The 14,892-nt window shown below is 41.8% G+C and overlaps 1 protein-coding gene across 12 annotated transcripts in view; it reads right to left on the minus strand.

Annotated features, from left to right (window-relative positions):
• The window catches only part of PPFIBP2 (PPFIB scaffold protein 2), a 222,714-nt gene that overhangs the window by 4,397 nt on the left and 203,425 nt on the right, over window positions 1-14,892 (minus strand). For all 12 annotated transcript variants that reach the window (XM_075129436.1, XM_048852573.2, XM_075129435.1 and 9 more), the window contains 9 exons: window positions 12,961-13,099; window positions 12,000-12,128; window positions 10,963-11,113; window positions 10,611-10,722; window positions 9,756-9,844; window positions 7,901-8,023; window positions 6,261-6,386; window positions 1,454-1,642; window positions 122-301 (listed from right to left, as the gene is read on the minus strand). In XM_075129436.1, the coding sequence (XP_074985537.1) occupies window positions 122-301; window positions 1,454-1,642; window positions 6,261-6,386; window positions 7,901-8,023; window positions 9,756-9,844; window positions 10,611-10,722; window positions 10,963-11,113; window positions 12,000-12,128; window positions 12,961-13,099 (1,238 nt within the window). The remainder of the gene's footprint in view (window positions 1-121; window positions 302-1,453; window positions 1,643-6,260; window positions 6,387-7,900; window positions 8,024-9,755; window positions 9,845-10,610; window positions 10,723-10,962; window positions 11,114-11,999; window positions 12,129-12,960; window positions 13,100-14,892) is intronic.

Here is a 14,892-nt window from a genome sequence, read left to right on the forward strand (position 1 = left end):
CTCAATAAGTTCATGCGGATGTAGCAGAGACTTTGTTATATGGTAACAAAAGGTTATTGGCAAGCTTTGGAATGCATGTAGAGGATGAGAGATGAGAATGACATCAATCTATTTGTCCCACCTGATCCAGTTTGTCCAATTCCCTATCAGTGAGTTGATTAAGTCCTTTGTATCCACCATAGCTCTTCTGAGTACCATTAGTTGCACCTGGACTTGTGTCCATGGGACAAATGTAATCTGTAGATTCATCAAATTTCTTTTTTCTTAGGTTTCCAAAATGTGAAAATCCAAGTTTCTTTGGCTAAAATAATGAAATATAAAGTTTTACATAAGAGAAACAACTGGTCTAAAATGTAAAGTTACAATTTTGTACATGCCAACAATGCACAAATCTTGACTGAAGTCTACAAACTAGAAAAATGCAGCTTTAATCATCCCTCCTTGTAGGTTTGTTACTAAAGGATATAATAGCAGAACACTGTGCTGAGATTAACACCCCTCGATTATCTTTGCTAGCTATACTACAGTACATTTACTAGGATCATGATGAATTCTCACAGTTGAACAAGTGTGTTTTGTGACAGTTTTTTAAAATCATGGTTGTCTGTATATTTGCTAATTCACGAAAAATCTCCCCCCCCATTGGCGTGATTTAGTAGGGTTTGACCATAGCTCAGATTAATTGACTTCGCTGGTCATACAGTTGCCAACTGAAAACATCATATGTTAAACTATTATTTAAAGTTACAATTCATGTGTCTATAGTTACCCAGGTGCTTAAGTACTTTGCTGAGTCAAAGCCACAAGTGTAGGCTTCAGTACTTCTCTCAACAAGGATGGTCTTAAGCTGGGGTCATAGGTAGCAAGCATAGCACTTACCTGTCTGAGAGACTCCATTGAAATCAATACAAAAATGAAGTCACTAGTGCATAAGTATCCGCAAGATCAGGTCTACAAACAGCCCTCGCTCTATTTTTGGCTTCAATTAGAGTTGATGTATATGTTCTGCAAATCCTAACACTGTATTAGGCCACTGGGAAAAGCTCTGATTTAACAGATACCATTTGTATACTTGGCATCAAACATACTGTAGGAGCTCAAAAGAAGAGGATTTTAAATTTTCAACGCTATTCAGTTCAGAAACTTTTTTATGAAACTTGGTTAAATCTTTAAAACTGGGAACAGTTATTGATAAAAATCAATATTTTGTTTTGGATTGCGTTTCCTTTGAATAAAAGGTATTGATATTGCATGTTTATTTCTTTAGTAAATTATGATGGGTTTGTGCTGAATCTCTGTGTATTAAGAATATCAAAGAAGACTAAAATTAAGAATAACTAAAATGTAACCTTAGTGGGAACTGGCCTCCCCCACTTCCCAGAGTTGGCCCCTTAGTTTGTAAGAAAAGCAAACTGAACTACACTGAGAGATCCTAGAATTCAGAGTGGCATACCCGAACTTTAGCAGTGGTAGTCAGAGGTGTGTAAGCTGTAGATTCCATTATTTCTCTTTTTTCTTGTTGTGCTTCTGGCCCAATTAACACATTAAAGTTAGTGGTCAGGTGCCGTCTCAGGAGGGTCTTTTGAGGTGGAATGTTAAGAAGCATTGCCAGTGTGTCACCATTAAAGCGAGGTTCAAGAATCTATTAAGAACACCACAAAAATTATGCTTTATGTAGACAAACCTCTACAACATCAAACATATTTAAAAAAAGTAGTCATCCTATAATGCTGATCTGTATGTTCTTAATAATTACGTTTCTGTCAGACACTATCAGAGAAATAAATAAAAGTCTCACTCATTCTTGAGTAACTAGTGTAAGTGACAGGAGTCACCTGAAAAAACTTTCCAAATGCCTTTAACTAAACAACATTATGTCAGTATTTGCAGTGCTCTTTAGCTATTTCCTGTATTAACATATAGAGAAGTTAGGAAATACTTGTGGTAATTTTATGTTGCAAAGAAAGTGAAACAAAAGCCCTAAACATTTGTAAAGGCAACTCACTGTACTCAAAGTGCCCTTATTTTACTTAAGGGTACATCTACACTGTGTTTTAAAACCCACAGCTATGGTCATTCAGGATCAGGCTGGAGCACTGCTGGTTCCAACACCGTAGCATGATCCCAAGGCTGTAGACCCAGGCTCGAAGATTTGCTGCCGTGGGTTTTAAAACACAGTGTAGATGTACCCTAGCTGCTTGTCATCTTAACTCCCAAGTCTAAACAATTCCTGATTGTTGCAAAGGTGCCACAGCTCAGCGACCCAGGGAAATTCTTTATCTGTGACCAGCCTCTGTCTCATAAGTTCACTTTATTTCTTTGAACAGCTCTGGTGATGTTTTATCAATAAGTTGTTAAAGTAATTTCCACTGTATAATTTCTTTTCTGTAGCCCAGCACCTCCCACAGTTCTGGACATCTGGGCTGCTCCCCCCTCTGCAGTGCAGAGATGCATAAAAGTCTTGGCACTACTCATTCTGGCTACATCCCCTCTGTGGCAGCATGTGAATGGTGGTTCTGTTGCTGCCACCTATTTTCCTCTTTTCGGGGTTTTTGGGGGCAAGGGTGAGCAGTTTTCCCTCCCTAGTCTCTCTCATCCCGGGGTTGGCTTACAGTCAGGTGACTTAACTCACCTTGAGCTCTGCTACCATGCCTCTCTGCTGGCTTCTCTGCACTGCTCAGATGTGATGGAGCAGCCCGAAAAGCATAGGGCAAAATCTAAACAACGCCCCATCTGTGAAATTGGCTTGGAAGACTGTGAACTGTACCCAGCTTTCTGGCCCGAACTCTGTTAGGTCCTGGGGCCATGAGTCAAAGAGGGATGTGCGGGCGACTTCAACATGGAAAAAGCAGACCGGGAGTCTCTGAACAAAGCAGGGAGAGGCTGTAAAGATGAGGACAATGCCAGTCAGTCAACTCAGGATGCAAGTCCCAAGGGGAGACTTCTCCCCACCCCAAGTCTTAAAGTGGGTCCTGAGTGACCTGGGAAAAGAAGTCAGGCTCATAAACAGTACCCTCCTTCCCAATTTCTAGTGTCATATCCCCTCCCCACTCCCTGGAGGAATAGACTCAGCCAGGGAGGGCTCTGGGGGTACATCTATGCAGTGAAACTCCCTCCACAGCAGCAAATCTCAGAGTCTGGTTCAACTGAATTGGGCTTGCGTAGCTCACATTCTGGGCTAAAAATAGCTGTATACTTACTCCGGCTTGGGTTGGAGCCCAGGCTCTGAAACCCAGCGTGGGGGGAGGGTCTTAGAGCCTAGACTCCAGCCCAAGCCCGAACCCCTAGCCTAGACAGCAGTTGTGAGCCCTAGTCAGTTGACATGGGCTTGGAGACTCACTGCCAAAGGGCTTTGCACTCAAAGTTCTCTTGAGAGGGCTTTAGCCCTAAGGATAGCTGCCTACCAAAGGTCTCACCCAAAGCCACAAGAGAGCACCTGTGCTCTCAATGCATGCAAATACATAAAGGGAAAAAGGGGCGGGGGGAAGTACACAAGATCCATCAGGTCCTCTGACTTTTTCTCCCCCGTCTCCTACAACCCTGTAACTCACAATCTGCTACAGAAAACGATCTCTCTCCCTCCCATATCTAAAAGATGAGAACACTTCCCCAGAAGAAAGATTCTTTAGGGTTTTACTCCACCGTCTTCAAAAATGCAAGGGGGGAATCCAAGCCATATTGACCTCAAAAGGCTCAAGTGGATGGAGAGCCTGGCCTCTACTGTATCATCCCTGTCCCACGAGGATATTCTGACTTCAGTGGATCTGGCAGATGCATACCTCGAAAGTTCCTATCAGACCGTGTCCTCACAGATGTCTAAGGTTCTCTTACAGCAGGAAGCATTATCAGTACTGGATGCTTCCATTTGGCCTGTCCTCTTACACTAGGGTCTTTACCAAGATGTTTGTGGTACTGCTAGCCAGGCTTAGGTCCAAGGGTATACATCTGTGTCCCCTTCCTGGACATCTTGAACAGAGCTCCATCCCAGGCGCATGGGTTTGTTATCAATGTCAAGAAAAGCTCCTTGACCTAGTCTACCAAAACAGCTCATCTAGGAGTAGACACACACACCTCAATAGCAAAGATCTACCCACCTCTAGAAAGGTTCCAAAGATTCAGGACCTTCTCACGTTGTTCCCGAGCTGCAAGAGGCCTACCCTAGCACTGGACCTTCAATAACTAGGCCTCCTAGGGCCGTGCGCAGGGATCACTCCATGGCCACAATCACACATCAGGCATCTTCAAGGTTTCATCTTAAAGGTGTGGGCCACTCCCCAGAACACATGAAGGACTGCATAAAGGTCCTGCTGCTAATGCTCAGCTCCTTAAAATGGTCGTTAGCCCAGGGCAATATCTGCAATGCTATGCCCATGTGTCTTCCAGATCCGCTGGTTCTCATAACTGATGCCAACCTGGAGAGCTGAGGAGCACACTTGGGAGTCCCAAACCACTTAAAGCAGCTGGAGCGCAGCGGAAAGGGGTTACAACATAAACCTCCTAAGGCTAAGAGCAGTCAAGCTGTAGCTGCCATGGTTCCAATCCAGTGTAGAGGAGAAACATGTTCTGATTCAGTCAGACAACACAAAAATGGTCGTGTACGTGAACAACCAAAGCGAAACAAGGAGCCCTGACCAGGGCTTTGGAGCTGTGCTCCGGCTCTGCTCCAGCTCCAGGCAAAAACCTGCAGCTCCACTGCTCCAGAGCTGCTCTGCGCTCCAGCTCCGGGCTCTGCTCCAAAGCCCTGGCCCTGACAAGTCATCCCCTCGAACCACTGATGTCAATACCAGCATTCTATTTCTCCATCAAAACTTGCCTTCTGATGGCCATCACACCTGCCAGGTGAGCGCTAGAGCTCGCAGCCATATCGATGCAGGAACCTTACTGCATGTTCCACAAGGACAAGTCAGTGTGACTCCTGACTCTTTTATCCCTAAGCTGGACCCTTCCTTCCACACTTCCCAAGAGCTGATCCATCCTTCACTGTGTCCATGGAGAAGAGGGGTGACACCTCAGATGTCAGAAAAGCTCTGAAAATCTACCTCAAACATAAAGGATCCATGAGAAGATGGGCCAGCCTATTTCTTTTTTTTTTTAGTGGGAAAAAAAAGACCTGCAGCTTCCAAGTCCTCCATTGCGGTGTGGAGGCACACAAGGCATTCAAAATTCTGTTCTGAACGGGGTCAGGGCACACTCCAGGAGATCCCCGGCAACCTCAGGAACAGAAAGAAATGCATCCACACTGGAAATTTGCAAGGATGCCACCTGCTCAACAGCTACGACCTTTATCCAGCACTGTAATGTGTCCTTCCTATCACCTGCAGATGCTTCCTTTGGCAGAAAGTTGCTGCAGGAGGTGGCCCAGAAATAATAATCCCCTTTGAGCAAATCTTAAAATTTACATTATAAGATTTGCAAATCTTAAAATTTACATTATAAGATTTGCAAATCTTAAAATTTACATTATTACAAATCTTACATTTCCCCCAGCCTCCTTCTTTCTGATCTTTTCTATAATCCTCCCTGTTCACTGCTCACTACTTTCCAGATGTCCAGAACTGTGGGGGATGCTGGGCTGCAGAACAGGAAAATACATCTTATTGATGATTTCCTTTTTGCTCGTAGCTTCTCCCATAAATCTACCCACCTTGAATGGCTTATGAGCCAAAAGGTCAGATGTTGAGTGGAATCTTTACTATGTGACCGTTTTTTGGTCCACTGTACATAGTCAGTCTGCTTACTCTGGAGTTACCCGTATTGTTATACAAGTTTTTCCAGCTTTGGAATAACTCTTTTGGTGGCAAGCAGGAGCAGAGGAGGGCATGGACAGAGCATGCAGCACCAAGATATTAATTCGCCTGTGAGAGCTACAGAGAGGAGGGGAGCAGCCCACACATCCAGAATTGTGGGAGATGCTGCTAGTAGAAAGGAAATTATCAGTAAGAAATTTTCTATTTCATGCACTCCCTATTAGTCCGGAAGACAATGTGACATCATTTTGCTTTTTTAGATTTCTAATATTTCTTTTTTCTTTACATTTCCTATGTTGTAAAAATTAATTTACATAAAACAGACTCAATAGCTTTTAAGAAGGTTGATCAGTGAGTATACATCATCAGATTACTAAAATTAAGGTATATTCCTCTTTCTGTTTCATGCTTGGAAATTAAACAGCTACAGTAGTTTTGGTAAAGTAATCTGGAAATGTATTTTCTAAGTTAATATACAAAAAAAAAGGAATAAAATTATGAACCAGTTCTCACAATGAGGCCACCATGAACTCCACTTCCTCGAAGGTTTGGTGCATATTCTGCCAGATCTACTGATCTGAGCCATTCCATCACTCTGTGATTAGACCACTGCACTACTTCAGAAGGTGAAATATTATTCTGTAAAAGCAACCACAAAAAGACAATATACTCTTCTTCTTTACACAGAGAATTTTAGTTTATATACATACATGCAGACACAATTCAGCTAAGAAAATATAGTTCAATACTTGAAAAAGGCTAAACCTCAGCTAATGAGTTTACCTTTCATGCCTGCCTCGTTATCAGTTACTATTAAATCATTCCTCCTCCCTAACAATCACTATTTCCCAGATTCTGAGATAACCTGTTTTGCTCTGAGCATCTTGTGCAGCTCTCAGAAGATTTGGAGAATCTGGATTGGTGGGTGAAATGGAAAGTACATTCTATTACAGATGGAAACCTAAGAACTACTGCTTCATATAAAAGACAATATGCAGAGACTATTTATGCTGCAAAAAATATTGAAAATTATTATTATTTTTAAGGTTTCCATTACTGTATTATCTAGGTACTTAATACAGAGACTAAGCCCTGGTCTACACTAGGTGGGGGGATCGATCTAAGTTACTCAACTTCAGCTATTTGAATAACGTAGCTGAAGTCAACGTACTTAGACCTACTCCCCGCAGTGTCTTCACTACAGTGAATCAACTGCTGCTGCTCCCCCATCAACTCTGCCTGTGCCTCTCGTGGCGGTGGAGTACAGGAGTCGATGGGAGAGCACTCAGGGGTCGATTTATCGAGTCTAGACTAGTCACGATAAATCAATCCCCACTGGATCGATTGCTGCCCGCTGATCCGGTGGGTAGTGTAGACATACCCTAAGAGAAGAACTGATGCTGGCTGGAGAAAGGCTAAATTAGTTTATGTGCTGTTGAGAGTACTGCTTGAGAAATTAGTAGAGTTGAGTAAATAATAAAAAATTTCAATGAGTTCACTCAAAAATATTATTAAATTCTTACATAGTTGTGAATGATTTGCCAAACTTTACAGACTGGGAGAACAATGGAAAAAAAGTGGTTGAATAATTAAAAGTAAATGCAAAATTCACTGAATAATTTATTCAACCAGCTCTGGCACTTACAGATGGCATATACTTACTGCCATTGTAGTCCATCTCACTGAGAGTGCAGAGCTGGTCCCAATGTGTGACCAAACAATGGAACTTCTACCTTGCCCCACGGGAAATTGTTCTACAGTGTTGAGAGATCTCGCTCTTCAGAAGCTTTTCTGGATATTCAGCCAAAATTGTCCCTTTCTCAATACATCCCATTACACCACCTGTGCCAATCTACTTAATGCTACCTGGCTCCCTTCCACATGGGAACACAGAAGGGAACCTGCTCTTGGGTTTGAGCTGGTGACATGGAAGAGGACAAGCAGTAACTTACACTATTTTCCTCCTCTGTGATGTGGATCTTCCCTGAGGAGATTCCAAAGGCAGCTCCTGGCTGCAGTGGCCGGTATTTTGTACAGTTAGTTTTCTTTCACTAGTGAATAACTCCTTTGGTGGCAAGCAGGAGCAGAGGGGGTAGGGCTAGAGCATGCAGCATCAAAACACTAGACTCAAGCCACACAAATTTCTTCTTTACCTCATCAACTGGCCTCCTACGTAGACAATGGGGGTTGAACTGGTTGACATGCAGCACGTGAATGGCACATTTAATACTGAGATGATGCAGCTGGCTGGTGACTTTCAGAAAGAGAAGGTCATTCTGAAAGAGGAAAAGCCTGGGTAAAAGTGGCATAGAATACCACTGCACAATCCGATTTCCCCCCCGCACCCCCTGGAAAATAAATGCTGTGACATTTGTATGTATCAAAGAAATCCAGGTTAGATCAATGGTATGCATTCCTGTTAGAAAAAACAGTTGAATCTTAATAAAATTAATCTATAAGACTATTGGTCTTTTAAGTAGAAACTGGAGATGGAGTATTTCTCAGTTGAGTAAGACCATGTCCACACAGGGGGTCATACTTGTTATGGCCACATTTAAATAAAGTGGTAGATATCAGGGTTCTAGCATGGTCTCCTTGATCAGTAGGGACAGAAATTTTCTTCTGAGAACAGTGCTTTCCAAAGTTATATTATGGACTAATACCCAGTTGAATTATACAATTGTTTTATTGCAGTTACAAGACAAAAAGAAAATTCTTTATCCACACTAGACAGGGAAGTGATGCTAGAGCCTTACCATCAATAAATATTTAAACATAGCTATAGCTTGTATGGTTCTGATACCAATTTGGTCAAGGCCTTACAACATACTGGGTTCAATACTGGTCTCCAGTGCTAAATATCAGTTATCAAGTGACCAGGCTAAATATCCTGAGCTGCACGCACTCTAGGTCATTATACTCTTAAACATACTGTGTGGATATGGTCCTGGTAGTCAGATGTCTTGCAGTAGCCAGCTGCAGTTGAATCTCCTGTATGCTATTCTTAAGGCAGATATAGCGACTACTGGTTTATCTTTGGGTGGCTCTCCCTCCACCATTCAGTAGATAAGGTGACCCCCATCCCCCCAATTTTTGCCTTGTATAGATCCTTTAGATTCTTTTGAATGTGAGCGAAGTCCCAGACTAAAAGGAATATTGCTGGAAAGTTATCCGTAAAATAGTAGCTAACTCCCTCCTCTTTCCTGAACACAGCACACTCTGCTTGTTAGCAACCCCTGGGTTGACAGCAAAAAGTTGCTATTATGGGGCAGCTGCTAATAAATGGAAAGCAGGTTTCTCAGGCAGCAGCTAAGGAAGAAAGCACTGGGCAGGCCTTCCCTGTCTGAAACCCTGCAAACATGCCAGCGGGGAGGGAAGCTGCAGCCCAGATGCAGGGCACACGGAGCTACTCGGTACCTCTCCCTGCACTTTCCTGGGGTCAGGGTTCAACCTGTTGAGTGCTTCCTTCCCTGTATGCAGTCCCCTGGCAAAGTGCAGTCCGGAGAATGCAGGGAGAGGTACTGTGCAGCTCCAACATCTGGGCTGCAGCCCCTCTCCCTGCTACTGCTCTGCCCACGGCCTCCCGTCCCAGCCCACAGCTCCTTACTTCCTATGTGGTCCCTGTTTGCAGGAACGTTTGCTGGGCTGCATCCCCAGAAGGAAGTACTGGGATGTGCTAAGCATGGCCGCAGGCAGGTTTTCGAGGCTGCAACCAGAGAAGATATGTCCCAGCACTTCCTTCCCTGGCTGCAGCCTCACAAACCTGTGTGCAGGTGGCTCTTTTCTTCCAAAAGAAGTTGCTAATAAGGAGCATGCTGTTGCTAATATCTGAATTCCATTAACGCTGACGTTAATGGGATGGGACTGGTTCCTGGCAATATGTTGCCATTAATCAGAAGTTGCTAATATCAGGATTGCTTTTAAGCAGAATCTACTGTGTTTGCAAGATGGAGGGTTCAGAGTCAGTCTGAATGGGGGGAAAGCGGTTTTATGGTAAAACCTTCTTACCACAGTTAAGTATTGCAACATTCTCCCATCAACTCTGGATTCATGAAACTGATCTTTGTACTGAGGTAAGCCAATATCATCAAGCCATCCTGAAAATATAAAAATAGTGGAGAAAACAAATCCAGATTTAGAAGTCTTTTCAGATCACGAAACAATCCTTGAAGATGAAATTCCACACCCTCTGCACCTTCACTCATACTCAGGGTCCTCTGACCCTCTTCAGAAACTCATGAGTCACCTATTCTCTTTTTCACTGCCCTTTCAAGGCCTTCTGCCCAAAATGGCCCTCCCTTTGTCTGAGAGCGGCAGGCAGCTCCCACCAAAACCCACAAATTAAATTCCTGAAATGCTTTAGAGGATGGAATATATGACTGAGCATGTGACTCTACAGGACCATTTAGCGCCTTTCATATTAGGAATAAAAAATCTAGTTACTCGCACTCAGTCCCCCTCAAGGCGGTTACATTGGAGGGGTTGCTTGATCCCTGGCCTGAGGTATTTTAAGCTGAATTCCAGTTGCCTTTTTCTGAGTCCTAAATTCAGTTATGATTTCCACAGAAATCAAAAAGCAAGTAAGCTTTGAAAAAATAAGGCATATTCATTATAACTGGCATTCAAGAAAACCAAACTTTTAAAATGTAAATCTCTAAAATATTCTTCCAATGAAATATTCCAAATGCCACTATGTTACAGTACGTTTAGACGATCAATCAATTCGATAATCAGCTGGCTTTAACATACATTTCTATGAGAACTCTCATTCACTGTGTACAAGAAATACATGACACATTTTCATTACTTCTCAGTTGAGGTAAAAAACCCAACCTCTAGTCCCAGAATTCCACAAGCACTTACGTGTCACCCAGATATGATCTAGTTGTGCAGACTTATCATCCTGTTTTGTATTTATTGATTTAACGGCCAAAACTAATTTCTTCCTGTGCAGAGGATGTTTTATTCCTAGTTCCTGTAATAAAAAAAATAATTATAATAAATAGCTTGTCCTTATGTGGTGCCTTTTATCTCAGAACTCGTGCATGTGAGAGAGACTGATTTTAGTTTTTGCTACATAAAGAAGACTACGCACCTTTTTGAATTAGCTGCTATATTTTGATGCTTGCATCTAAAAGTGGCCAATAGACTGATACAATAAAGGACCAGCCATCTACACCTGCCTAATAGACAGCAATAATTCCAGATTTCTTACCTTTTCCATGTCCTGAGGTGTTGCTGTTAATAACGTGTGGCCAGAAGTCACCCACTGCCGTGCAAAAATGACATACTGACCAAGACCGAAGTCCTCAAGCCAGTTACAAACTCTTTCAGTGCTCCACTGAGCAAATGGGGCATTGTAGTCACTGAAAAGCACAAGTGCTGTATGAGGATCACACTAAAGACAATTAACTGACACTTTAGAAAAGCCTTCTAACCTGGCATGGGGAGGTTAGCGATGCTTTAATAATAGTTTTACTTTAACACTTTTAAATATATTTTTTTCCAACTTCTGTTAAAAAAAAACAACACCATACCAATTAGTAAGTTAGGACCTGATCCTGCAAGGTTCATTAATGTCAGTTGACAACACTGAGAAATGTTTAAAAGATTATAAACAAATTAACTTCAATTCATGGACCAATTGCTTGCACATTGTTTTGATCTTGTTTGAAAAACAGCCAAAAGGTGCATTTGTACCAGAGTCTCTGCCATGTGGGTAATTACTAATATCTACTGATGTGCTTCTCTTTGCTCTGGATTCCAGTAAAAAGAATTAATATCTAGTCCTGCAGTACATAATATGGTAAATAGACATTGCAATATATAGTATGTTAATTTGAACGTTCTTACGTAGATTCAGCTCAACCTACTCTTGAAAAACTCAGAGGAGAGAGGAGAAAGGAGAGAAATTTCCATCATCCATGTGGGGAGAGTTATGATGAAATCCTTCATTCCCAGGCATCCTGCAGCTATTCCCAAAGCAGGGAATGAAGAGGAGGACGTCATGCTACACTTGCTCTTTGTTACAAGAGCAATTATGGCTTCTCAGACTCAGCCAGAAGCTGTCATTACCCCCTGCAACTGCAACAGTGCAGATAAGCTCAGCCAGAAAAATCCTTTCTAGTTATAGTGAGATTAATTTCTAGTGAAGTATGCTGGACAGTACTTCACCACAGGAGATACACTCTGTTCACAATACTACCTCTCATGCACTGAAAGTAATACAATATTATAAGAGAGAGTGATTACCTCTTCTGCCCCTTTGTTTCCTTTGATCTAGATAATCGAGGTCCAGCTGTTGCACGGAGACCACCTCTTCGAAATTCAGCCAAACCTAAATCGTCTGCATGGAAGTTACCTGACTGAGTTCTTCTTATTCTTTACAGAGAGCAGAACACCAAGTATTAGAGCATGACATACAGCATTTCCATTTCATACATAAAATGTAAATACACTAGAAAGATATATTAGCCCACCACTAATCCCAAAACATTTATACTAAAGCTAGAGAGAAGATACGGAACTCACTGATAATTTCAGCTTTTTGTAAGTTCCAAGGAAACTTTAAGATCTGGCTATTATATTTTTTTTCTGGGACCATTTAATAATCTTTTCTTGAGCAAACTCAAGAAAGGTTACATATATATATGGTTATATAATAGATGGTTACACAGATGGTTAGATTAGGCAGCTAGACCAAACCTTGTGGAAAGCACTGTGCTCTGCAAGTAACACTGTTCAGTCCTGACACTGTACCCCAGTCTAAACACTGGGACTCAGACTGTCAAACGACTGGTGACCTGAAATAGGCAAGTGTCTGACAGGACAGGGTAAGACTAAACCTGTATTTGTAATTTATGCCTTCAGAAATGGAAGGCTAGTGAAAAAAAAATATGGTTATTAAAGTTTTTTGGCTTCCAACGAATGTATTACATTAAGAAATTAGAGGACTTCTCCTTTGTATTGAATTTCTTCCTATAGCATGTCTGCTCCTTTATTAGTACTGGAATCCATTTTCTCTTAATCTTATGTGTACACATATACCCGCCCACATGGACACTGCGGAGTTGCTGAGTTTCATTACTGCATTTGACATTTTGTTTTATTACAGGTACAGATCCTCTAGGTCTTCTAGAACATGCTGTAAACTGAAAATGTTCTCATCTGAAACATTTTGACAGGGCATGGATAAAGAATTAGAAGGTCTTACTTTCCCCAGATTTTCCTGATGCCTTTTGGGCTCTTTTTATTTTCTGGAGACAATGGAGACTGTGGACCCGATTCTGTTCCAGAAGAAAGGGGTGAAAGTTCATCTGAAATTATTGTACCATCCATATTCTCTGTCTCTCCTGAGATTAAAAACAATAGATAGGTTATTTAAGCTACTTGTCCACAATGTACAAGTTATTAATTCAGAAACAATCTAGAAGGCAATGCTTCACAGAAATGAAGCCATAACGGCTTTAAAAACAAATAATTTCACTAACAAATGCCACTATACAGAAAGTCAGAATACACACCAGTCAGACAATTTAGACCAACTGTGAAGTCTGTGAATCACTGAGCAAAAACTTGAGTGTGTACCCCCACTCAACTTCACCTCTGAAAATCATTTGGATTGATACCATTTATTCCAACTCATTCAAGGAATCCTACTTTGAAAAAGGGCAAATTCTGCTCTCAAGTAAACTAGCGCATTCCCATTAACTTCAGTGAAGCAGAATTTAGCTGTTGTCTGTGGGAAGAACTGAACTTGTGTCACAGTGTTACCACTGATTTAGAAAGTTCCTTAAATAGTAATGACATCAGTCATATAGTAAATAGCATTTAGAGTAATGCATGGCTGCCACCATGTGGGGGATGGCTGGGTCAGCTGTTTAGAGATTCAGGAAGGGAGTGAGCCCAACAGACCTGTCACAGTGGCTCTGTGTTACTTTAGCAAACTCAGTCTCATTAATGAACAGCAGCAGCTGGTCTGGTCAATGCCCTTTATATCCTGTCTGTAGCTAACAAAATAGTTCATCCACACTGGTACACTGCCCTCTGGTGGATTATCAGAGCTGGCCAAGTGTGTGTTATAACAACTTCTAATTCCCTCGTCTTATAATCATGAAGTCTGAGGTGATCCTAGTGTATGGATACAGGGCCAAATAATGCAGTTATGCCAGCCAAAAATTTGGGCCAGTATGACAATTGTGAAATCCTGATTGGTCAAGAAGTGCCATAAGAAACTAAACAAAAGTACTATGCAGCTTTTCGCTAGGGGGGTAGAATCCTCACAAATTTGTGAAATCATGAGGAACAGTATTATACGGAAACTCACCTAGTACACTTGTCTAATTCTAGAGTTATTTTAATTTTCTGGGCCCTTCCATCTTAGAAATGCCGTAAGAAAGAAATGGAAACAGGGCTAAGGTTTGCTGCAGTTGTTCCTTTTATTCTTCCCTACATCCTTCCTGGATATCGGGGTGACTGAGCAACCTGGTTAAATATTGGTTCCAATCCTTACTGAAGGGGGTGCTTCCATGGAGAAAGGTCCCATATAAACCCAGGGACGTCTCAAATCACTTGGGTGAGACATTCAACTTGTACTATGCAGTCCTTCTGAACAAAGGTCACAATTCTCTCAGATTTACACAGTACATCTTGAGTACTAGATTCCAATCTCCCTATAGTATGCAAGGAGAAACCACATTGGCACAGGACAACAATCAGACTGTATGTCCCTTGGAGCAGGAACTGTCCTTTTTTACCGTGTGATATAGCACCTAGCACAATGGGGTCCTCCTCAAAGAGTAGCTATCAGTGGTTTGCTGTCAAATGGCAGAGTGTATCTAGTGGTGTCCTGCAGAGGTCAGTCCTGGGTCCTGTACTATTCAATATTGTCATGAACGACTAGAATAGATAATGGTGCATATGCTTATAAAATTTGCAGATGACACCACATTGGGAGGGGTTACAAACACTTTGAAAGACAGGATCAGAATTCAAAATAACATTGACAAATTGGACAACTGGTCTGAGTTCAACAAGATAAAATTCAATAAAGACAAGTGCAAAGTACTTCACTTAAGGAAAAAATCAAATGCACAACTACAAAAAGGAGAATAATTAGGTTGGTGATGATATTGGAGGGATTTAT

The sequence above is a fragment of the Caretta caretta genome, chromosome 6 (genome assembly GCF_965140235.1).
Source record: "Caretta caretta isolate rCarCar2 chromosome 6, rCarCar1.hap1, whole genome shotgun sequence".
Classification (NCBI taxonomy): Eukaryota; Metazoa; Chordata; order Testudines; family Cheloniidae; genus Caretta; species Caretta caretta.